The sequence below is a fragment of the Pantherophis guttatus genome, chromosome 8 (assembly GCF_059756535.1).
Source record: "Pantherophis guttatus breed Tessera chromosome 8, ASM5975653v1, whole genome shotgun sequence".
NCBI classification, from domain to species: Eukaryota; Metazoa; Chordata; class Lepidosauria; order Squamata; family Colubridae; genus Pantherophis; species Pantherophis guttatus.
This window is the reverse complement of record NC_142070.1, coordinates 21,445,010-21,471,707: the sequence shown is the minus strand read 5'-3', so window position 1 is coordinate 21,471,707 and position 26,698 is coordinate 21,445,010. Positions and strand designations below refer to the sequence as shown.

Genomic DNA, 26,698 nt, shown 5'->3' with positions numbered 1-26,698 from the left:
TAGTGAGCATGCTATGTGATGGGGTCATGCGCGTATGTGCGGGGACGGGGCACATTGAATTATGGGGGTGGGCATGCACGTGCATGAGCCCCCGTGCTCCTCCCGCTTTTGGCACGTGATGGCAAAAAGGTTAGCCATCACTGGCCTAGGATATGGGTTTATGATGATGGGATTAGATTACTGCAGCACACTCTACATGAGGCTGCCCTTGAAAAGCATTTGGAAGCTTCAGCTGGTACAAAATGTGGCTGCACAGGTAGTAAATGGTGTTGGATATTCAACACATATAACCGGCTACTGCGTGAGCTGCATTAGTTGCTTGTGTGATTCCAGGTACAATTCAAGGTGCAGGTTGTCACCTTTAAAAGCCTTAATAGCTTAGGACTGGGTTACCGGTGGCACCGTCTTCTCCCCAGTTGTTTTTACCCATCCAATTTGATCAAGCAGGATGTACATGTTACAGGTCCCATCAACCAAGGAATATCGCCTGGCAGGGATGTGCCTTCTCTGCTGTAACCTTGCCTTCTGGAACATTCTCCCTTCAGAGTTGAGGATAACTCCAATCCTGTTGGCCTTTTGTACTACAAAATGTATGATTATTCACCTCCCAGACTCAGATGTTCAAAATAGAAGAATACAGAAATGAAATAAATAAATAAAAATTATGGTTGCGTAGTCTTAAAATAGGGATCCCAATCAACACATTGATTTTTGAAGGCTGCAATCTCATATTCATTCACCTGACAATAAATCCTCTACAGCTCTGTGGGACTTTATTCACATGTAAAAGAATTACAGCATGAGCTCAGGAATGTTAACATTTTAAGAACCTTCCCTTTCCTTATGTCTTGCAGTTTAATCTATCTTTCTGAAAGCAGTTAAGATCAATACGCAATTAAAACATAATAAATATATGATAATAAATTAAAAAACCACAATAAAACAAACAAATGGATATTGAAAATACGGGATTTCACCCGAGAAGATTGCTCAACACTTTTTGGGACATTGCATTTTAGAACAGCTGTAATTTCTCAGTGGTTTTCAAGGGTACCTGCACATAGAATAAATGGCTGTAGGCCAATTGTGAGGTGACCTGATTGACCAAGAAGAGAGCCTATTAATCCAGGAAGGGGGTGTAATTGTCTCATCAACTGAACTTGAGCTAAGGCCTTCCTGGCCACAACTGAGCAGCAGGTGAGTGTTCTGTTCCTCGGCCTCACTCAGACAAATGCAATATCCAACACATCTGCCAATAATGTATTGTATAAACAGACCAGAATTCCTGGCAGACGAGAGTTCTGGCAGCTACTTGTAAAACGCCTGCCAAATCCAATTAGTACTCCCAAAAAGCAGGAGAGGCCTTATCTGCAGTCCGTTTCCAGAGCGACAAATTATCCACAAGAGTTTAGTCCAAAATATATCTGAGCCGAAGTGCAGGATTCATGATGTGACTCTTTAGAGTTTAAACGTTTGTCCGTCACAAAGCCTGCCGAGCAATCACGCCCCCTTTTATCCCTTGTGGGGTGTGGCTCAGTGACTCAGCTCAATCCATGGTCCTCCCATGCCTCTTCCTTTGCTACGCATGCTTCTCCCTCCGACGCTGCCTGAGATCAAGCCAGGATTCATCAGTATCACTCTCTATCAATGGGTGCTCCGAAATGCCTTCCTCCTGGCACATCCCAGGCTGTTCCTCCTGGCCTTCGGATGGAACCTGAGGCATTGCCAGAGAGGAAGGTCCTGGAGAGAGAGGCCTTGCCAGTTCCTCCCCCTCATCTTCTGAGTCCTCTTCCTCCATGAGGACAGGCTTGGGGGTCAGAGTCACAACAGTAAGAGTCCAGGAAGAGTCCCAAATTATGTACAGATCAGTGGTGGGTTTCAAAAATTTTTTACTACCGGTTCTGTGGGTGTGGCTTGGTAAGTGTGGCTTGGTGGGCGTGGCAGGGGAAGGACACTATAAAATCTCCATTCTGTCTCCAATCCAGGGGAAGGTTACTGCCAAATCCCCATTTCCTCCCGATCAGCTGGGACTCGGGAGGCAGAGAATGGATGGGGGCAGGGCCAGTCAAAGGTGGTATTTACTGATTCTCTGAACTACTTAAAACTTCTGCTACCAGTTCTCCATAACTGATCAGAACCTGCTGAAACCCACTTCTGATACAGATCCTTAGCTGTGTAGTCCAGTCTCATGAAGCATGAAAAGTTCTTAGAACTAGGAAGGCCAAACACCCAAAGCTTGTCAAGTATTTGGCCCACTTGCTAGCATTGAGCTTGAGCCATTGAGATATCAGCAGCCTCCAGGTTGATGGCATCACCATCAACCAGAATTTTATTTCATAAACAAATATCATCAATGCATTTTATTATTATTATTTATTTATTAGATTTCTATACCGCCCTACTCCCGAAGGACTCAGGGCGGTGCACAGCCAAACAATAAAAACACATACAATACAAAATTTAAAAAATAGAATAAAATCAAATTAAATAATTTTGGCCCCGACAAATTTAAAACCCCAAACTTTTAAAACCAATTTAAAATTGAATATATAAATACTAAAAAATATTTAAAATTTTAAAAATCTTTTATAAAAGAGGGGGAAAATTAGGCCAGGCCGGCCTGGTGAAATAGTAAGGTCTTTAAGGCGCGGCGGAAGGTGCGCAGATCTGGGATCCTCCGTATCTCTGGGGGGAGCTCGTTCCAGATAGTAGGTGCCCCCACAGAGAAGGCTCTCCCCCTGGGGGCCGCCAGTCGGCATTGTTTGGCTGACGGCACCCGGAGGAGCCCCTCTCTATGGGAGCGTACCGGCCGGTGGGAGGCTATTGGTGGTAGTAGGCGGTCCCGCAAGTACCCGGGTCCTAAGCCATGATAATTCATGACCCCAAATTGGTGGATGACTGTCCCAACAGTCTAATGTACTTGTTAAAGATGAATGATAGTCCAAATGTATTTGCAAACCTTGGTTCATCCTCTTCCCAAACTATTTACACTATATAATTTGCTTTCCAATACAAAGTATTACTGGTAGCCCTATAAACAAAATTCCTATATAATAAACAAACATAAGGCAATTTTAAAATGGTGATTTCTCTTGCCCTTGCTTATTATGACTAAATTCACAATTTTTTAAACCAGAACTCTCAAGTTTGGCCACCAGGGTGGGGTAAAAGAGAAGCCATGAGATTTCCTACAAATTTGTAATTTCAACAAAATTATCTAGATGATTTAACTAGTTAAGGCAACACACAAAGTTTTAAATGGAACCCAAGTAACAGAGAGAGACAGTGTGAAAAAGGAAGTACACAGATTAAGATTGGGATAATTAGGAGGCAGATGACACACAAAAAAGTATCATATTTGGGTGCCCATGGAGGAGTATGAGAATAATTTGTGGTCTTGTACCAGAAGCATGATAATTAATGGCATCAATGGCTAGGGACAGAATCAAAGCAGATGTTTAATACCGCATCTGTGCAGTCCATGAATTTCAGATTATTCACCTTTAGTGTATATGCTACCAAAGGAGAAAAGGGCAGAGAGCTTCATTCTTAACTAACTCTAGTAGAAGATAAAAATCTTTTTTAGGAATGTAGAAAGTTAGCATCTACCCCTCTCCTAGAAGAATGAAATATTTTAGGAAATATTAAAAAGACAGGATACTATATTTCCCCTAAAAGAGAAATAAAAAATCTTAACGGAGACAGAAACTCATAGCCCCAGTTCCCTGTCCCTCCCTGACAGATATTTTGTGCCCATTAAGAAAGACTGGGCCACCCTATCTACAAAACAAAAGACCTTCAGCTCCAGGGTAAAGGGGTTAAGACATGACCCTTCAGGACATAATAGTATTTACCCACTAAGACACAGAGCTCACTACATTGCACAATCTCCTAAGGACATTGCATCACCCTCCAAACTTCAACCAAACTTAACTCAGACAAACATGACCCCTACAGACTCCCCATGGGAGTCTGACAACAGCCAATAGAATACATTTTCTTGCACAGGAACAGGAAGCTCAAGTTCAAAGCCCAAGAGAAGGTATAAAAACCCCTCACTCTCAACTCCATGTGGTCAGCTACCCAGAATCACATGTGCTTGGTGGTTCTGCTTCATCAATAAATGGACCCTTTTTCCAATCAGCTCCAGCCTCCATTTTGTCTCTAGTGCCTTTCTCCTGGCTTGGAACTAGACCTGGATATTTTTTTCCCAACAGAAGTAGAGAGATGGCTGGGCAACAGACATAGAAATATCCCATTTCATTTGTTCCCTGAATTTCACCATAAAAGAGTTCAGGCACTGCTACTGAGATATATTGATTCCTCTGGTCTTTCTTCAAACAGTCTTTTCTTTTGATTGTTTGGGAACTAGTCAGTGGAATTTGTCATTGGCTAATCTCTTATGAACAAATTCCCATTCAAAGTCTCATTCTTCATTTTCTAAATGGCCATACAGTCATTAATATGTTGATCTGAAGTACAAAATGGGGTATTTTAAATACCTACAATCAATTGTGAATGATGTAATGCGAAACATTCTAAAAATCTATGCCTATATCTTTTGTGTGCAGGAAGGAAAACACAGTTTTATTCCTTTCTCACTTTTATTCACTCTGGGTTTTGCAAATTAAACTAAGAGAATTATGTGTTGCTTTAAAGTGATGCATCACGTTTTCCTGCAAGAGTTATTTATTGCTTAATTAGGCAGATCGTCCTTAAGCTTTGCAACAATAGATCATCCAGAAAGGAAATACATTTTGCAAAGCTACCGAGCCTAATAAGAAACTTAAAAGAATCATCCAGCATTGGAGCTGAAGTCCCAATTCATCTGAAAAAAGGGTATATTTTATGTACATGGATTTTATTTACTCACAGACCATATTTTGCTGGGTAAAACACAACTTGCTAAGCCCAAACATTGCACTAAACTGTGCTCTGTGGTTTACATACCATAGCATGGTTTGCACAATACATTAAATTGTGCAAACATTTTGTGCAAAAATTGCACGATAAATCATATCGTGCAGTGGTGGGATTCAATTTTTTTACTACCGGTTCTGTGGGTGTGGCTTGGTGGGCGTGGCAGGGGAAGGTTACTGTAAAATGCCCATTTCCTCCTGATCAGCTGAGACTCAGGAGGCAGAGAATAGATGGGTGCGGGGCCAGTCAGAGGTGGTATTTACTGGTTTTCCAAACTACTCAAAATTTCCACTACTGGTTCTCCGAACTACTCAAAATTTCTGCTACCGGTTCTCCAGAACTGGTCAGAACCTGCTGAAACCCACCTCTGATATCATGGCTTAGTAACTTGTGTGAATCAGAAAAATGATTTGATTTGTGGCCACTGAAAATATCATCATTATGATGAGAGGGAATACTTTTGGAGCTATAGCATATGCCCTTTTCACCTTGGGAGACATCCGACTCCTTATTAGTTAAAAAATACAATTGGGCAACAAATTAAAACTAATTTCATCTACTCAGAGTTTCCAGCTGTTGAAACTGATAGCGAGGATTGTAATCTCTTAACACTGTCTCAAATTGTAATTGGTCATCTGTGTCTCAAATGAAACAAACAAATACACGAACAAAAATATTGAAACAGTCTTCTTGTCCAATCAACAGAGTTTCATTCATTTGTCTAATGGTAACGAACCAATAGACCTATAGATCTGTTGAACTAAGTAGTAAACATCCCTTGCTAATGATAAAATTGTACTAGTGACTGGCTGCTTCTCTGCCTTAACACCAAAACCTACAAAATTATATTTGTATAATGTCTGCCAATCTTTTGAAAACAGATACTGTATTAACTTTGGCCTTGTTTGGAATAAGGATCTTACTTTCTGGAAAATTACTTTTGAGATTGTGGTTATGTATTCAGGAGTGGTGCGGTGGCCTAGAGGCAGAGCTCTTGCCTCACAATCAGGAGGTTGTGAGTTCAATCCTAGGTAGAGACAGATACTTCTCTCGCTGGGCACAATGAGAATATATCTGCTGAACAAAACTCCTCATTGGCAACAGGAAGGGCATCCGGCCATTAAACACACTGCTAGCTTCATTTTGTTGCCCAGACTCCATCTTGCAAGGGATTATGGGGTTGTTAAAAGATGATGATTATGGTTATGTGTTTAAACTTAAATATGCTACTAGAACAAACTAGAAAGAACTTAATTTCTCTCTCTGCCCCAAGGTGTTTTGGATACTCTTTAGCCATGGAGGCATAGCTAGGTGGACTCAGTCTTTATTTTCACAAATAAGGATTTCTTCCACTCAAGAAATCCTTCCGTCTAATTTCTGGGGAGTTACACAAAACTAATGATTATGGCAACTGGTTCCTTGAAAAATCCCAAGTTAAGGAGAGGACGGAAGATTTCCCATGTGTGCTCCAGATGGCTACTCCTTGCATGGAGGGTGCAGGACAGCAGTTTTCTGTGGGTTTTGAATGCTGAAAGATAACAGGATCAGCCATCTTGCTTGCAATATGAGAAACTAAGCTCACAAACCTCACTTTCTACTCACTTTCAGAAATTGCCTATTTCTTAGCTCTCCTTCTGCTTCCACTTATATACAAGAAAGGATAAATACATTTGCTTTGAATGGGAATGGCTAATTCTGTGATCTTATGTGGAAAAAAATTCTTTACTATTCAAGAGCCTGTTTACTTATCCATTTCTGTGGAGAAAACGTCTCTCTGTGGACCAGGGGTGAAATCTACTTACCTTCCCTACCGGTTTGGAAGTGCACGCATCACATGTGCGTACGGACCCTCTGCACATGCACAAACCCTTCTGCGCATGCACAGAGGGCAAAAAACAGGTTACTTCTTGGTTAAAACCAGGAAGTAACGACGACCGGGTGGGTGGGTGGAGCGCTGCCATTGCTACTGGTTTTCCGAACCACCTGCCGCCATCATTACCGGTTCAGTTGAACCGGTCCGAACCGGTAGCATTTCACCCCTGGTGTGGACTGAGCTGTAATGGCGCAGTGGTTAGAATGCAGTATCGCAGGTTAATTCATTGCTTTGAATTAAGAGCCTTGGTAGTACAGGGGTTTAAGGCACCCTGTTATTAAGCTGGTTATTAAAACCAGCTGCCTGCAATTACTGCAGGGTTCGAATCTCGCCAAGGCTCAAGGTTGACTCAGCCTTCCATCCTTTCTAAGGTAGGTAAATTGAGGACCCAGTTGTGGGGGCAATAAGCTGACTTTGTATAAATATACAAAAGGATGAAGGCTATTGCTGAGCACATTGTAAGCCGCCCTGAGTCTTCGGAGAAGGGCGGCATATAAATCAAATAAAAAAAAAATTGCTCACTCCTAGAGTTTGATTATGAGTGGCTCAAGGTTGATTCAGCTTTTCATCCGAGATTGATAGAATAAGGACCCAGATTGTTGGGGGCAATATGTTGACTCTGTAAACTGCTTAGAGAGGGCTGTAAAGCACTGTGAAGCGGTATATAAGTCTAAGTGCTATTGCTGTTGCTATATTCAGTTATGCTAGATCTGTAGCAGTGAGCCATGTGCAGATCTGTACATTGGGGAAACGAAGCAACCACTTCATAAACGCATGGCACCACATAGGAGAACAAACACATCAGGACCAGATTCAACAGTCCACCTGCATTTAAAAGACACAGGCCACTCTTTTGAAGACAACAAAGTCCATATTTTGGACAGAGATGATCACTGGTTTGAAAGACAGATCAAAGAGGCCATCTATGTCAAAATTGAACAGCCCTCTCTCAACAGAAGGGGAAGGATACAATATTATCTATCTCCAGACTATAACACAGTCCTTTCAACAGTTCCAAGAAGGCTCCACACCAATTTGCACCACTCAGGTGACCCTGAGGACACAGATAAACCTTCAAGTGCTTCAATGACCCGCTAAAAGAATGCAAATGACCAGCTGCCCGCAAGGAGTATAAATCCTTCCATTCCCCACCATCTACTCAGAGCTGGATGAGAAGTGAAACATCTTCAAAGAAAAACCAGAAAGTCCAGTTGCCTTTTGAAAAAAGCACCTTTGGGACAACCATGACCTGGATGACTGAGAATCTCCATAGACATTCAGTTATGATCTATCCTTTGCAACTAGTACAAGTGCTGAGATTCATTCTTGGCATATGTGCATTTAGCACTAGTATAAATAGGGTTCTGCAGCCTTAAGGCAGCTATCCCAAACATGGGGATTTTGGAAAAATGTTAGTCATGCTTTTCTAAACAGTTCATTTAGTCCAAAGTTTAGTTCAAAGTTACAACGGCACTGAAAAAAGTGACTTATGACAGTTCTTCACAGTTATGACCTTTGCAGCATCCCCTTGATCACGTGATCAAAATGCAGATGCTTGGCAAATGGTTCATACTTATGACCATTGCTGTATCCCGATGTCATGCGATCCCCTTTTGTGACCTTCTGACAAGCAAGGTCAATGGGGAAACCAGATTCACTTAACAACCAGATGACTAACATCAACTCACTTAGCAGCTGATTCACTTAGCAGCTGTGGCAAGAAAAGTTAACAACAGAAATTTTGGGCTCAATTGTTATCTTTAGTCAAGGACTACCTGTACCAGTAATTCTGTTACATATCTGCATTGCAGCCAATAAGACATATCATGGTGTGTGGACTGGAGACAGCCACATAGTCTTTTCCATTTGTAAAAACATTATATATAAGGGATCAGCGTCCATTTCCCTAAACTAGTTTGCAATAAACCTCAACATGAGTGCTAAAGTGAGGCCCTCAAAATGTTCTGATAAAAGAAGAAGTTGTTCTGGAATTTGTTCACAATCTGGATTCCCTAGGGCAGGGTATTAAACTCAAGGCCGGGGCCCGGATCCGGCCTGCAGGTTCTGACCCATGGAGCTGCCCTGGAAATAGTGAAGGCCCGGCCCATGGTACCTCTGCCAGCAAAAATGGCCATGGGCATCCCTCCTGTGCTCCGTTTCACTACCAGAGAGTTGCAGGAGGGTGCTGCAGCTGAAAACAGAGCTTGGGACCCGTTTTCGCTGGCAAAGCACTTGGGCACCCCAACATGAGTAATGTCACGCTGGCCACGCCCACCTTGCCCCCTCCCTGGAGGTCAAACACAACCCTGATGCAGCCCTCAATGAAATCAAATTTGACACCCCTGCCCTAGGGGAATGCACGTCTGAGCTTTAATGCAGTCAGTTGAAGAAACAATACTACTGCTACTAAGACAAATGAAGCCAATTAGTGATCCACACAAGGTCTGAGGCCTGTTACATGATTATGCTGTTTGGTGTACTATACTCTTGATGGCTATAAATCACTTAGTTCTTGTGGTAGTCAGCAAGCTTCGTAATTTATTGGTACCACACTAGGGCTTAAGGGACCCTAGATAATTATTACTTCATCTTTTGGAGTTGGATTCCCTTCCCATCAGAGAACTGAATTATGGATTGTTTTGGTTGGGAACCTGTTGGGAAACAGAGATAAAATATGGAAAGACATCAAGAAAATATATCTTGATGGAGACTTTCAAAATGTTTTTAAAATGAGAATTTTAGTCAGGAAATTAGAACATGAGAAAAAAAAACTATTTGCCCATTTATCCTGGTAGTGATTTTCAGCCTGATTTTAAGGTAAAGTAAGGCTGACCCTATTTAATACTATTTGGGTAAGAAGCAAGTTGGGTTGACTAGAAAGTTTTTTTTAAAAGAAAAGATTAGAAGAAGGCTATGGTTGGAAGCAATTTCTATGTAGTTACCAGCAGATCAACCTGTGCCCTAAGCTTTGCTAATCATGTTTGCTGCTCTTTTCTGTTATAGAGAGAGAAAAGGAGGGAGGGAGGGAGAGAGAGAGAAATTTCCTTTAACTGAACTGAAGATTGGAAAGAGGATACAGAATCAGAAATAACCAGCATCAAAACAGACTCAGATTGCTGGTTAGTACCGGAAGTAAAAATCTGGCAAGCTCTGAAATGCATATGTAATATTTATACCCATCCAATATAGACCCTAAAGTGGATCATGACAGACTGATATAACAATTGAATCTAACACTACAGAGCCAGAAATAAAATATTCAACAGCTAATTAAAATCCAATAGTTAAACACATAGCAGATGGCTCAGCATATTTAAAAAGAAGATTAACTGATGCTAAAGAAGGAAGGAAACAAATAAATGTTTGATTCTGTGCCTCGAAAGAGAGGTTTACGTATTGTGTGCCACCAGAGAAAAGGCCCTGTCTCCATTAATTTATCTTTCCATTTTAATTCTGAAATTTGGTTAGGCTGGCAATAGATTTTATCAATACAATTTTTTAGATGGAAGAGGTTCTCTGGTTTCCAAGGATTCCCCCCCCCCTTTATACAGTTACTATTATGCTGGATCAAGTTACCTGGGATGATTTTAGTCCAGCATTTCTATCAATGGCCTCAGACGCTTGAAACAGGATAAAAAGACATACCTTTCTTCCACCATTCTTCCCTAACAACTGATTTTTGGAAATATGTGGCTCCCAACCCAGAAGTAACATTGAGTTTCAAGTCAAATACCACATGCATTTCCCCATCCGTTTTTACCTTACAATCTCAGTATTTATAGATCTAGGGAATTGCTGCTTGGTTATAGTTCTGCCAGGAAGCCCAGTGGTAAATTGTGTAGCAAAAGGTAGAAATAAATTTCTATTGATCCTTAGCTTAAGAATCAGGTTAGGATTGTCCGTTGCTGATATGAGTTGTGGAAGTACGGTACCATCCAATACTTGAAATGACCTGCCAATTAAAATCAGTGTTAAAGTAATATGAGTTGTCCCTTTTCTTTACCAAAGAGTCATTCTCTCTGTCTTTCTTGGACTTTGAACATAAAAAATAGAATAATAGAGTTGGAAGGGACCTCGGATTTAATGTTTTCTTTCTTTTTCTTTATTTGTTTTTTCTTTAATGTTCTCTTTCTTTTTCAATAAGCAATTTTCACTGGCAGCTTTGGAAAACACAGATAGATGTTTATTGCCCACATACCAATCAGGGAACATTTGGGAAAGTCCTGAACTACATTCTAATTACTTTTTTTGTAATTAGAATGGATGTCACCACAACGCTAATGAATCACTATAAGGTCTTGTGGGACTGACACTAAGCTGAGGTGCAAAACTGCCAATAAGAAACAGGATGATTGAACAAAGCAGAGGTTATATAAGACAAATAAGATTCCTTTGAATAAGGGTCCTTTTGAACTCTCCGTATGCAACTAGTTTAGAAATACACACTGTAGAGGTAGTAAAGCATGGGGATGGTATAAAAATCTTGTTCAATTCATGTACAATCACAATAGGCAAGCTACTACTTCTGTCTTCTCTTCTGAAAAATTGGTGCTATTTGTATTATCCGTTGTTGCTAGGCATTGATTCTTCTTTATGCTTTCCTGCCAAGAAGATGCCAGAGTAACAATAGGAAGCATTGTTTCATCTTCTTGCACTCATCTGAATTTCCTCACAGTCTGATAAAATCAGGAGTCTGGTAGCATCTTTCCTGACTTATAATAAAATGTATTAGTCAGAAAAGAAGATACCAGTTCTGAGTTCTGATTTCTTGCCATAACAGAAGAATATAGCTCTCCTCCTATAGTATAATAATGGTTTATAATATGTTATTTAATTATTATCCCTAATGATATTGGGGCAGTGGTGAAATCCTACCGGTTTGCACCGGTTTGGGTGAACTGGTAGTGATAAAATCTACTGGTTCGGCGAACTGGTAGTAAAAAAAAGCTACCGGTTGGTCCCAACCGGTATTTCCGATGATTAGCTGTATTGCATGATTTATATTCTCTAGAAAGCAGGATTTCTAGTGAATCTAAATTGTGCAGCACAGCTGTATCCCTCTTGCTGTTCTACTTACCATCAAATGGCTCCTTTTTCCGCGCAAAGCATATGTTTGGTGTGTACTGCGCAAGCGTGTGCATGCAGCATGCATTGGGTGTGCAGTATGCATGTGCGCACAGCATGTGTTTGGTGCACACTGTGCATGTGTGCACGTACAATATGTGTCTGGGCAGTGAACCAGTGGTGACCAGCAGAGGATTTCACCACTATTTTGGGGGTTTATTTCCTTGAGTGAGGAAGTTAGGGGGACAAAAAAGGAGAGAGGTTTGTTCTGAGCTCAGGACATTAAAATATACTGGGAGAACATTTTGAGCGTTCCATGTTTCAGTGGAACAAAACTCAAAATGTCTTGAATCATCAGCCATGCAATTAAGGATAAGTATTTGCAGCCTTGTTATAATCCCTATTTATCAGGGCAGATATGGAAGTATGTGTGTTTTCTTTTTAAAAGATCAGACGGGGAGTGTGGAAAAAGTGTTTTTGCTCCTGCTTAACTGATACTTCTGTTGTTTACTATGAATGCTATTAAAGACTAATAATTGTTCCCATTGTTTCCTATACTACACCACTCAAAACATAATGGATTTTTAAAATGCTATTCTAAGCCATACAGAAATACCCACAATGGAGGGGTCGACCGTGAAGATGGATATTCTTGCTGAAGTGGCTAAATTGACTTGTCTGATTAATGAAGAGCATCAAAGACATAGAATCATAGGGCTGACTGGACCTTGGAGGACTTCTTGTCCAACAGTATAAGGCAGGAGACCTTATACAATCTTGGCCAAATGGTTGTCCAAGCTTTTTTTTGAAAACCTTCAGCAATCGAGCACCCACAGCACAGGACAAAAGCTGTACCCTTGGTTAATTGTTCTCACTGTCAGGAAATTTCTCTTAGCTCCCTCCCTCCCTCCCCCTTCTTTCTCTTTCTCTTTCTCTTTCTCTCTTCCTCCCTCCCTCCCTCCCTCCCTCTATTCCATCTTAGCCACAGAGTAATTCTGGGCAGCCTACAATATTTAAAAGGGCAAAACTATACAAAACCTATACACAATATGAATAGAATACCTTACAAATATAAATACTCAACCAGACTAGAGGATGGATAGGAAGGGAGTAGGGAGGGAGGTGGGATCTGTTATTCATCTATCAACTCCCCAATGTAAAGTCTTCTCCCATTGGAGCCCCAAGCCAACTGACACAGTCAGGTAAGCCTCTCCAATGAGCTTCTACCCATTGCTTCTTGTCCTCCCCTTGGGAGCATTGGAGAATAAATTGATCCCCTCTTCTCTGTGACAGCTCCTCAAGTACTAGAAGATAGCTATCATGTGACTCCTAATCATTCTCTTTGTTACGCTAGACCTACTTATTTGTTTATTGTAAGATTTGGCCTCCAAAGCCTTATCATCTTCGTTGCTCTTCTCTGCACTCTCTCCGGGGTCTCAAGATCTTTGTTTATATTGTGTTAGCCAGAACTGGACACATTATTCCAAGTGTGGCCTCACTAGTTCACTAGTAAAGCGGTACTATGACTTTTTGTGATCTTGAAACAATCCCTCTGTGGATGCAGCCTAGGACTGCATTGGCTTTCACTAGGACTTCAAGATCCCTCTCACAGTTACTACATTTACTTTGATAAAAATTGAAAACACTTCATGGACATTATGCTGAAAATGGACAAAAATAAATTGGCAATGTTAAGCTTTAATGACTAAAAAGTATTGTTTATGGGAAGAAGTAAGCCAAATATGTAATTTGAGAGGCTGGAAATTGGTCATAATCATGCTAGTAACTGCTGAAAAGAAACTCAAAAGCAGCTTCTTTTCCTTCTCTCTTTTTCTCTCTTTTTCTCTTATCCTTTTATATCTTTTTCTTCTTTCTACTTTTTTCTAAGTTTCTATTGTTTTTTTTCCAGTTCTGCGTAAAATTCTTTTCTAATAATAAACACACACAGAGAGACACACATGAAATGATGTTTTAAGCTGAGAAAGTTTTGAGTTTAGAATATGTTGCACATCTTTGGATGTTGCACATCTTTTATTGCACATCTTTGGAGAAAGTTACTTTTGAAGATCTCAAAGCATTGATCAGCTGGCTAGTCTGCTAGCCATACATTCTGGCATGCCATGTTTTTCAAAAAAAACGTAAAGTTTTTCTTTCCGAGGGAGATCTTCCTTTGAAAGAAAAAAATAATAATAATGCCTTTCTGTCCTCAAGAACAAGTACAATAGTAATGATTTCTGGAAAAAGAAGGAACCAAGAAGCATTGAAGAAGTAAGCAGCAATGTGAACAAAACTGTCACTGGACCATTCAAATAGAAGATGTGATAGAACTAATGAAGATGTTTCTCTTTCTCTCCATGCCTCAACTTCAAGTAAGAAAAGTTCTCAGAAAGATATTTGGCTTATATTCTTCAAGATTCAAGAGCATGTTGACCTACATTGTTATGGTCCAGCATGTATAAAATGCTCCTACAAGTATAATCCTATTACAAAAAACAAAAACAAAAAACCCACACTTCTGACAAAGTGGAATTTGTTGAAGGACCATTCAGTGTTTCATGATTTCATCCTTTGGTATGATATTCTGAAAATTTTCCCTAGTTGATGGATTCTGCTCATTTTCATTTAGAAGGCATTCTAAATCAAGCTACTCTTGATGTCTTTGTATTCAACTGATTGTAAATTAACTAGGACCCAGTTTGTGGGGGCAATAAGCTGACTTTGTATAAATATACAAAAGTATGAAGGCTATTGCTTAACGCATTGTAAGCCCCCCTGAGTCTCCGGAGAAGGGCGGCATATAAATCAAATTTAAAAAAACAAAAACAAAAACTAATGTATTGCTTGAGTGAATATTTAACTAGGCAGTTAAATTGCAAAAAAGTATATATTTTTAATATTTTTTCCTCACTGTTTATGTCTGCATTTACATCAATGTACATTTTGCAAAACTGAATAAAGTATTTTGGGTTTAGAAAACCAGATACTGTTGTTAAAATAAATTTCCCCTGTATACTCAGGTTGATGTGCAATTGGGTAAAACTGCTGTTTTAATTTGAAAATAAATAATATTTGGAGAATAATCTCATGGTCAATAGCCTACTCCAATGAACTGTGTAACAATATCCTTTGAAGATTAGACATTATAGTAGACAGCTGTGTTAGTCTATTGTAGCAAAAACCAGTCTGCTTGCACCTTTTCTGATTAACAATTTTATATTCACATTTGTAAATGTTGCTGATGTTATTATTGTGTGTCTGTTTATGTGTATTTGTCTGGCTAAACACACACACACCTTTCTTTCTCTTGAAACAGCCAAGAACTGTGCACAAAACACTATTAATGCATCTCTGAACTAAAATTAAAAATAATACACAAATTTGGATGTCATTTAGAATGCAATGACATCACTGTAAGGATCACTTCATTTTTAAAGCAATATTTTAAATTACCTTACAAATAGGTTTGTTGATGACAAAGCAACTTTGGGTTTTTGCAGAGTACGCCTGGGAAGGAATTTGAAAATTGGTATGCCACCACTGAAAAAAAATAAAAGCCTTCGATTCAGTGGAACATGACAAACTACTGTTAAAACTAAGTTCTTACGGCATTTCTAGATCCCTGCACAAGTGGATAACTGCGTTCCTGTCAAACAGGCAACAAGTAGCCAAAATAGGGAGCGTCCTATCAAACCTGGCACCAATAAAGAGTTGTGTCCCCCAAGGCAGCGTTCTAAGACCCACACTCTTTCTACTTTACATAAATGACCTTTGCGATCATATTATAAGCAGCTGTGTCCTCTTCGCTGATGACGTAAAACTATTTAACACCACCAGCAATGCTGCGATCCTACAAAGTGACCTTGACTATGTGTCAGAATGGTCGCACAATTGGCAACTCCAAATCTCAATCAACAAATGCTCTGCCTTAGACATTGGCAACAAATATCAGAACACCAAATACAAGCTGGGTGGATACGACCTCGTAGGCGACCCCCACTCTGTCAAGGACCTAGTGTTATCTCGTACATATTTGACAAACTAACTAACTAACTAACTAACTAACTAAATAAATAAATAAATAAATAAATAAATAAATAAAATAAAAAGCCCTGTTTTGAACCCTCACATGTGTGAGAGCTGAAATTGCCATGGCTAAAAGCAAAGAGTTCAAGTACAGATAGGACTCTCAACACTGGTGGAGCAGTGGACTAAAGCGCTGTTAAATAGCACTTAGCTGCCAGCTGCCTGCAATTACTGCAAGTTCAAATCTCACCAGGCTCAAGGTTGACTCAGCCTTCCATCCTTCCGAGGTAGGTAAAATGAGGACCCGGATTGTGGGGGCAATAAGCTGACTTCGTATAAAAAAGAACACCACTTAGGGAGGTCCAAAAGCCCTATTAAGCAGGTATATACAAAAGTATGAAGGCTATTGCTTAACACATTGTAAGCCACCCTGAGTCTCCGGAGAAGGGCGGCATATAAATCGAACCAATAAAAAAATAAAAAAATAAACAGAACATGGCTAGGTTCTCCCTACTTGGCTGAAAAACAAGCAAGAAGTCCATCGCCATGTAAGAGTGGTGAAGGGGATGTAAGATTTAAGCCCTGGAATTGTATAGTGGACTTGATTACTAGGCTTTGCAGTAGCTAATTTTCATTATTAGAGCTTCTTGCATCTACAGTAAAAACAACTTACCATATATATCTGAGTCTTATCCTTGACTAGTTCATGCTAGATCCTGAATGATGGTTTACATTTTCAGCAAGATGTAGTGCTGTGACCCTAATGAAGCTCTGACTTCATGAGTCATAATAACAAATGAAGCCACAAACAGAGTCTCCCCGATGAATCTCAATACCCAGGTCAACTTTAATTGAAGTAAGATTGATAGAGGTGGTTCCCCCCCCCACTGACAGAACAGATTCAAATGAATGGGAATAAGAATGTGATAATATGCACCACCAATCAAAATGAGGAAATACAATCCAACCATTATAGCAGCAAAAAAGTAATTCTGTCTATCTCTGGATCTTCCTCCCAAAAGGAAAGTCTGTATCAATGCAACAGTGGGACAAGATTCCCTGAAGCAAATTCCAGAATAAACTCATAACCACCAAATAGCCTCTACGTATCCTGCCAGATGAATTTTGATGATTACATCTAAATTCCATTGATGTTGCTAAGATAGATCCAGTATCAATCTGACTCTTTTCTACTGATGTATATGTTTTTGGAAGAAATAATGAGAACTCCAGTTATCCAGTTATTTGACTACAGTTTGTATTTTTTTTTTCTTTTGACTAGCTATATTTGTTACAGGCAATGAAAAATTCAAAGTACTACAAAAAGAGAAAAGAATGTGATAATATGTTATTATAGGTGTACATTGTTGTTTGAATTAAAGATAACAGCAAAAATAATCAATTTATTGAAGATATGTAGATACTACTATATATTATTAGCTGAAAAATTAAAATATTTGTAAAGCTTTGAGGAAAATATCAAACTGAAATAATTTTGTTCATATCAGGCAATGCAAAAGTCATCTACAGCAGAGGTCTCCAACCTTGGCAACTTTAAGCCTGGAGGACTTCAACTCCCAGAATTCCTCAGCCAGCAAAGCAAAGCAAAGCTGGCTGGGGAATTCTGGGAGTTGAAGTCTGCCAGCTTTAAAGTTGCCAAGGTTGGAGACCCCTGATCTACAGGATAGTCTGTATTATTTTTTAAAAAACAAACAAGCAAAGCTTTTCAGACTAAGTGTATGTATTTAATACTACTAAATAAACAAATTGTTTTGGTTGCACATCTACTTTTAAAATCTGTTCAGAAAATTTTTCTTTCTGCAGTGCTGCCCCTAATGCAGAGGTGAAATGCTCCCGGTTCGGACCGGATCGCCCGCTCTGGTAGCGATGGCGGTGGGTGGTTCGGAGAACCAGTAGCAAAAATCCCTGCGCCCCCCCTCATGCCCAGCTGAGCCGCACGATCATCAGAGGCTTTTTTTTTTTTACTTTTAAAAGCATTTTTTCTACAACCTCTTCCGATGAAAAAATGCTTTTAAAAGTAAAAAAAAAAAGCATCTGATGATCACGTGGCTCAGCTGGGATCATCAGAGGCTTTTCAAAGCATTTTTTTCTGCAACCTCTTGGCTGAAGAGGTGGTAAAAAAATGCTTTGAAAAGTCTCTGACGATCCCAGCTGAGTTGCCTGATCAGCAGAGAGGTATTTTTTATAAAATTTATCTGACGATCCCAGCTGAGTTGCCTGATCGGCAGAGGCTTTTCAAAGCATTAGAAAAAATGCTTTGAAAAGTTAAAAAAAAAAAAAAGTTGGCCACGCCCACCCAGTCACATTACCCTCCCCCACCAAGCCACACCCACAGAACCGGTAGTAACAAATTTTACATTTCACCCCTGCCCTAATGTGACAATTTGAAGGCAGGGAGAGCCCTCAGAACAGCACCTCAGTGTGGCATACATAATTCATAGTGACTTTCTTTTATCTCATTTTCATAAGAGAGAGACATTCAAAGCTGGAAGAAAGGTAGTTCTCCAATGAGCTTCATGACGGAATAGGAATTTTGTCACTGCGTTTTTGTATTTACCAGCAGAACTCATTATTTCTGGACTGTCAGACTTTCCGTAGCTTGCCAAAATTTCTTATCAGTAAGCTAATTACGTGTATCCGCATTCCTTTCTTTCACTTGCTTCTTCACTTTTCTTTGTTCTCTTGCCAAGAAGTCCGACCACAGAGAGGTGGCCGGTAGGAACTTTATCAAAATGTAACAATTTAATTTTTTTAGACTAGTAAGATGTTTTATTTTCTTCTTTACAATAAATATGAGTTTAATTAGAAGTTGTATTCCGGTCTTATTTTTTCAAAGGTATACACAAGGAAAATGCCATGATCCAAGCAATTACCCCAGGAAGATAACCGGGCTAATTGCCTCTGACAAATTTGAACCCAAGTCTCCTTGTTCTTTGATCAACAGTAACATCTTAATACTGTTCTGCTTCTTTTTGAGGTAGGCTTTCTACCTCTGCCAATTTCTTGCGCGGCTTTGGGGACCCTGAATATTTTGTGTATTCCTGAACTATTTCACAGTACAAAAAGTGAACCCTCATGTTCATTTTATGTAAGATCTATCTGAGGATCAGCTTTGAAATTCTAATGGAAAATTCTTGGAAGCAGATTAAGCTGAGCTGTTTGTTGGGCTCAAGGCCATATGGAAAGAAAAACTACTTCTCCATATCCCTGCCCATTATGTTAGCATAGCAAAAAGAAAGCATTTGGCAATCTTTAATGAACTAAGGAAGATGACAAGGATCAGCTATTTTTCCAGGTGGTGAATTCCAACCTAACGATTCATTTTAATTTCCAGTAGAGAAGGCTCTGCAGATCTAATTTGATCTTATATCCTGGAGTTATATATTTGAGTTTATTTATATATATTGATTTGGATCAGTGGTGAAATCCACTTACCTTTGCTACTGGTTTGGGAACGGGAGCACGTGGGAGTGTGCACGCAATATGCATGTGTATGCCTGTTTTGCGCATGCACAGAGAGTAAACCGCGAACTGCTGGTTCGCGCGAGCCGGATAGATCCAGCCAGATTTCACCGCTGATTTGGATATACTTTGCTCTGGTTATGAAGAACACGGGTAAGTGATCTATTTGTAGGGCAGTAGAAGACTCAGGTGCCACATGACAGATCAAACATTACTTTTTATTAGCATATTGTATATCAGTATCAGAGTTTTCCATTGTTTGGTGTATCTAAAGTAGTTTTCCACTTCTAAACCACTATGCTCAATAGCTATTTTCCATTAACCTATATCACAATCATTCTTGGCCCAACCCTTCTGCTTAAGGGTCTGTTTAAAGATCTGTTATGCTGTGTCTCTTGGCTTTGGAACTAAGAAATAGCCACATATATATTATGTTGTGCAATGATCTCTTCCAATTAATTTCCCATTGTAGAGAGATTGAAATAGAGACTATTTTTCTTTTGGAATAATGAATACAAGCAAAATGGAATTGCTGGGAGGTAATGAGATGGCAGCTGATCCCAGCAGGTACCATCTCCCACACAAGCAATCTCTTATTGCACTATGTCACAATGTATTAACTTTCTCAGATGACTTTTGGTTAAAAAAAATTGTTTACCAGAATTTTCACGTGTCCTGTAATGTAAAATTAGCAGTGATAGAAAAGTAAGAAAGAAAAGGAAGGGGGAACTATTATTTTCTTCTGTGGACCTTTTCCTACTTCCTCTTTTGAGAACATTGGTTCATGCTTCATACAAGAGCTCTCCTTGAAAAGGACTGGGTGAAAATGTCTAATGTAATGGTACAGTATTTAAAGTAAATACCACAAAAATGCTACAACATGATTTTTAAAAACTTCCAGATTTACTGAAAACCATTTGGCAGTTGCACATAATTCCACCTTTTAGTTTAATTATTCTGGCAAAAAGGTCCAAAGTTAAAAAAAAAACCCAAACTACTCCAGTTAGGATGGTGATCTGATTGGACCATGTGATGGACATGTGGGTGCAAGGGAAGGGGCTTTGACTTTCCTTTGGGAGGGGAAAACCTGGGAGACTTCAGAATATGACATATCTAATAAAATGGAACTTTGAGGAAATGCTTGCCTCGGAGTCTTACTTGGTTAGGGGTGTTACTTGGAACCCTGAGAGGAGGTTCAGCTGAAAACCTGCCCTTTACAAAGTTATTTTCAATCTCAGCTTTTAGAATCAGAATTCTCTGTCATTGCTACGCAGACACATCTAAGAAGCTTACCTTATATTCTATGTTGAACCATCTTCAAGATATAGTTTAATATGCACTGTAATATGTCAGCTTCTATTTCTCATTTCCTCCCCCTCCCCCTTCCCTCTCCTTTTTCCCTCCCCTCCCCCTCTTCCCTCCCCTCTTTCTCCTCCCCTCCCCTCCCTTCCCCTCTCGTCCCATCCCATCCCATCCCATCCCATCCCATCCCATCCCATCCCATCCCATCCCATCCCATCCTCCTTCCTCTTTTGAGGTTAATGCTGCAATGGCAGTTAATTTATTTGTATTAATTCCCATCGATATCTTTTCAAGAAAGAAACTACTGTATGTCTGCTTTACATTGCCTGATGCCAACCTTTAGAAATTTAGAAGATAAGCAGTTGCCTTCCTTCAATGATGCTTAGAATAAATTTGGTAATGTGAAACAAGACAACCCCTCTCTGATTATACTACATAATAAGTTAGAATATGCAATTCCTTTTAATAATACTAAATTGGCAAAATCAAACATGCAGTTGATGCAAAAAAAAAATATCTAAATAATAGTTGATCATATAATGTGTTTCATTCTCTATAATTATGCATTTTAGTCTTTTCATTCAAAAAGCAAAAATATCAAATTATTATGAAACAGTATAATGTATGTATCATTAGAATGAATGCCTATAGATTGTGTATGTAATTTTTTCATAAATCTGATTATAATATTCACAAATGTGTCTGTTCACAGATTTCTCTCCATGTTTTATCACAATGAAAATTCTCAACGTGTAACTAGTGTTCCCATTTATTTCATAACATATTATGAATGTAATGTCGATGTGTAGCAGCAGATACTTACTGGTAATTCTTTAAGGACCTTCCAAATTTCTTTCTGGCCATACTTTTTTGCAATGTGAGCTGGGTTTTCTCCATACTTGTTAGTAATGCTACACGCTTGAATGGCTTTGGGATCTTGGAGAAGAAGTCCAGCAAGTTTCTTTAATCCAAATTTAGCTGCACAATGGAAAAGAGTGGGAAGTTCCTCTAACTGTGAATCTGGATTGAAAAACAAAGATGTGCATATATATCACAAAATATCAGTCAATTCCTTTAGAACATGGGGAAATAAATATATACATTAAAGAGTCATATAGCATGGTAGACCTACTATTCAGTTGCTAACTATTGCTGATCCCTGCTCTCTTTATGATGTCTTATTTTTGAACTGAGTTTCCATTTAACAATCCTTCAAACACAAGTTGATTTTCTGTAAAGTTGGACACAGGACCACTTTATTGGACATATAAACAAATTATATATGTCCTTTTACATGCAGCTACCATTCCTTTCAAATTAATAATGATTTTTGAACAGTTATCATTATGCTTTTGGAACTCCACTTACAACTTAATACAACTGAATAATAATTGTAGTGTCTTAACCGAAATAAGGAAATAGTGCAAACACCACAAACAAGTCTAATATATATTTATGATCCATGAGTTTTAATTGCACACTAGTCTTTTTGTTGCTTAGCTGAACAAAATTCTGCAGAGATGTGCTGTGGTAATTGGAAAGATAATAGTTTCTTTCAATGGCATAGAGTAACAAATACAGCTAAAATGTGTTAAGAATATCAGCTTGCTAATCACATAGACCATTTAAAGGCTTCTGTAATAGGCACTATACATGTGAAGATGGGGCTGTTAAACAGTACCATGAAATAGGTCAAGAACTGAGACTGTTCATTTTATTTGTCACTTGAGTCCTTGTGAAAAAAGTAAACCAAAACCAAATGTTCATTACAAGGCACATATTGTTATCAGCTGGAATAACATTACTCAATAAAACACTCTGTTCTTATTCATCATCATTGGGATCATACCTTTTAAAAGACAAGGGATAAATTGCACAATGCAATAACAATAACATGGCAATAGGAAGAAATGAGAACTGTGCTATATTAAACCAAATCCTCTCTAGTATTGCATTCCTGCTCTTTCTCCAGAAGCTAACCAAGCATTCATATATGGTGTAGTGGTGGGTTCTATTCAGTTTTACCACCGGTTCGCATCGCGCATGTGCTTTGCGCGCGATCGCCGCTTTGCACAAGCGCATTGAGTAAAAAAACAGCTGAGGCATGGCAATCAACTCTGCCGCGCTTTACAGCTGACCAAAAAACAAAAGAAATAAAGGTAGGTATAGCGGTGGGGAGGACCCAACTGACATTCAAAGTGAACCGGTTCGCTCTCCTATGAAGATTTCTACTACCGGCTCTCCCGAATCGGGGTGAACCGGTAGCAACCCACCACTGAAATGGTACATCATGACAGCGGCACTTTCTTGCTCATGTTCTCCAGCAACTGATATTATAGCCTTCTCCGAACTTGAATAAAGTAATAATAAAGATTTGCAGAACTTTGATATATTCCTTCAATACCAGGAAAATCCAGCAGTTAACTGCTTCCCCTGTCTATCAAATGGCTGTTAGCAAGAGAATTAAGAGATCCCTATCCCAGCGAATTTAGACAAAAATATTTATTAAAGTGAAAGCATCCAGTTGTCAAGATTTCTGCTATCCATCCCTTTTTTCTTTCAATAAATCAGATTAAATAAGACTTTGTGAATATATTGCTTTCAGTTGCCAAGAGCTCCACAGTAAGCTAAACAAAAGGCTGCATGCCCATTTGGGCAGTGAGTGTCTCTAACTGGGAAATTAAAACTCTTTTAATTTTAGGATCCATAGCCGTTCTGTGGTGCTGACAGATCATAGAGTTTTCCTCAAAGTTGTAAATGAAACTGGTGTACTAAGTGTGGACCATGGATGTCTGTTGCTCTTTCCCATAATCTCTTTGATTCTGGATAGCCCTTCTCGTCTTGAGTCCAGAATTGCTTCTACTTCTGCTAGCCTTGTGAGATAGCCCAGACAAGAAGAACATCAAGAGATACTATCTCGATCCTTATTTCAAGATTATATTAACATTATCTTGCAAAATTGAAAGATCATGTCTCTCTCCTCGCTTTTACAGTCCAAGAAACTAGGGATCTTCCCAAGAAACTCTGAGAAGTTTGTTACACTGTCATTCCAACTTTCTCTTATCTGATCATTGCCCAGACTGTGGCTCTTCTTCCTGTTTCTCAAGATCAACCCCACATAACATTATAATTTCATACTTGTTACATTCCTATATTAGAAGGGCAGTTCTTTCCATGAAGTGTCTTCAGTGTTGGAATGCTGATTTTTATCACAAGAAAGTCCTTACTGAAGATGTTATAGTTCTGTTCTGCTAGTAAAAGCAACTTGAAATAAAATGCACATTGCAGAAGATATGCCCCCTTCTTTTCTTTCTTGGCTCCAATTGCCACATCAAAGCATTGGTCAGTACCATGAATTTGTGCATGGAGTCTTCATGCAGCTGCTGTGAAGTGGAAAGTTTTTCAGTTCCTGGAATGCTATCTGTTCTTGAGTAAACCATACACACTTGCAACTTTTCTTTTATGAGTTGAGACTGTGACCTGGTGCATTCTGCAAAATGAGGAATGAATTTTCTATAGAAATTGGCAAATCCCAGAAAATGCTGCAGATCCTTCACATTTTAGAGTGTTTGTCATGAAAGAATATATTATACATTTGCCAGGTTCCTCTGTATGCCTTCATTAGAAATTTTGAGATCAGATGGAGTAGATCGAATGCTAATTTTTCTAATTTAGCCAAAAAGTTTGTGTTTACAGAGTCTCATTGTTTCTGACATTTGCTGCATGCAAGGAAATATTTTCTGAAAAATCAGTATGTCATACAAATGCATCACTCCGAGGCTTCCGGTTGGCACCGCCGGCGTTGTGGACGGTCTTTTTGGACCACCAGCTCCACGATTCCGTTGGAGCCTTTCTGACAGCGCTAATCAGCTGTCAGATGGCTTAAAAACCTCTCCTTTGGGAGAAGAAGGAGAGGAGAGCCAGTGGGCGAGGGTAGAACTCCCCAGAAGCCCCTGGAGTAATTCCAGGGGCTTGGAGAGTGAGAGCTCCCCGCTCAGCCCACTGAAGCTCCGTATCCGTGGTGACTCCGTTTAAACGGAGCCAGACACCAGCGACCGACTCTGCTGTCAAGAAGAAGATTAACTGATTTCAAAAAGCAGACAGAACAAAAGCAGGAGAACAAGCTTTTGCAAGTATATGCTTAACTCCTGGGATACATTGTTTCTACTTGATTTTGCTGAGCTGGAGGTGGAAATGGTGTCTTCGTTGTGGGTGTGAAAGTGAAAGTTGGAAATAAAAGTGCTTGTTAACAGATTTGTGCTCAGAGACTGGATTTAAACTGCTGGGATTTGAGAGCTGGGTGTAGAAAAGACTATCTTGTTTGATAAATTACAAATAAATCTGAGAAAGCTGTTCAAGAGATTTTATGGTTGTGAAAAGAAAAATTCTTTTAAAATAATATGGCTTCCAAGCAAGGAGTTTCTGAAAGTGGTGGAGGTTCTCTAATGGCATCAGAAATGACACAGAGAACTGAATCACAGAGCCAGGAGGATTTTTTTAGAGACCTTACAGAATTTATAAAGGAAGCCATGAATAACCAAATTGTAATTATTAATAACCTAACAGCAATCATAGAACAAAAATTTATAGAACCGGTGGAGGATATAAAAGCAACTGAGGATGTGTTTGAAGGAAAGCACAATGACAATGTAGGAGACATTTTGACCAAAACAGAGAAGCTGGAACTGGCTGGCTCTCAAGAATCTTCAAACTTTCTTCCTGCCCTTTTGGAATTAACTGATAATTTGGAGCAGAAAGAAGAAGAAACTGACCAGCCCCACGAGGTTTCAGAGGATAAAGAAGATTTGGCAGAGGCTTTCACACAATTAATTGAAATGCAACAATTGGACTTTTCTTTGCAAACTGATCGAGTTAATTCTTCGTTCTATGAACTGACTGATTATATAAGCAAGAAGAGTCAATATGGGGGTTCTAAATCAGAGGAAATGGTTCCAAGAAAGGGACAAGTTTTAAAGATACATCAACCCCCAGTTAAAATTCAAAACCTCCTCAAAATAAAAGTAGGAGGGAGGAAGAAAGACTGGAAAAAATACAGAAAGAAAGGAAGAATGGAAGATTAACTTTCTCTGGTCTAACTATTGATGTATTAATGATTAATTATAATGATTAAGTAAATGAATTAAGAGTTCAATTAATGATTAATTAAGGTTTAATTATTGTTGTATTAAGATTTTTAAAAATATTTGAATATTGAGAACAAAAGTAGGAGGAAGAGTCAAATGATTAAGTAAATGAACTAAGAATATCTTAAAAACTCTTAGGGCTAAAGGATTATATGTTATTTTGAGTTTAAAGGGAGGTTGATGAATAATCTGTAGAAGGGGAGTTAAGGGGTCTAGGGAGTTTTAATGTCTTGCATTAACTTAGCATATTTTAGCGTATGTTTGGTAAAATTTATACCCTGTTTTTCTTCTGGGAAGTCGGGAGGAGGGGGGAGGGAAGGGGGGGTTGAAGGTTGGGTTTACAAATGTTTAAATAGATAAGTGAAAATATTATTTGGTTGAATTTTAAAAAATAATAAAACACTGTATTCAAAAAAACAAATGCATCACTCCATAATTGTCTAAAATGTTAAAAAAAAAAGTTTGTGAATTTAGAGGAGGCTACCCTGAAATTAATCAAACCAAAAGGCATCATTGTGTACAGATAGTCCTCATAAGTTGGGAATGGAAAAATCTATCACTAAGTGATGCAGTTGTTAAGCAAAAGATCAAGTGGCCATGCCTGACTTATGATGTCATTTCCATTGTTGTAGTTAAGTGAGACATCAAATGACAGTGACTTGAAATTTTATTCCCAGCTTCTCCATTGACTTTGCTTGTCCAAAGTTGAGTGTGACATATGCCAATGGTGATTATAGGACTGGGATGCTGCAGTGATCATATATCCGAGAAGCAATAAGTAATTTATTTTTTAGCACTGTTGCAACTTCTATACAACTTCTATAAGAATGGTCTACCTGAATTCAAATTTGTGTATCTGATGTCAAAGCAATCCTGTCCCACTTTCATT

The 26,698-nt window shown here is 39.1% G+C and overlaps 1 protein-coding gene across 1 annotated transcript in view; it reads right to left on the bottom strand.

Moving 5' to 3' along the window:
- BANK1 (B cell scaffold protein with ankyrin repeats 1) overlaps positions 1-26,698 on the bottom strand; it is a 177,194-nt gene that overhangs the window by 65,317 nt on the left and 85,179 nt on the right. The window contains exon 7 of the mRNA XM_034442209.3: positions 21,489-21,685. Coding sequence (XP_034298100.1) covers positions 21,489-21,685 — 197 coding nt within the window. The remainder of the gene's footprint in view (positions 1-21,488; positions 21,686-26,698) is intronic.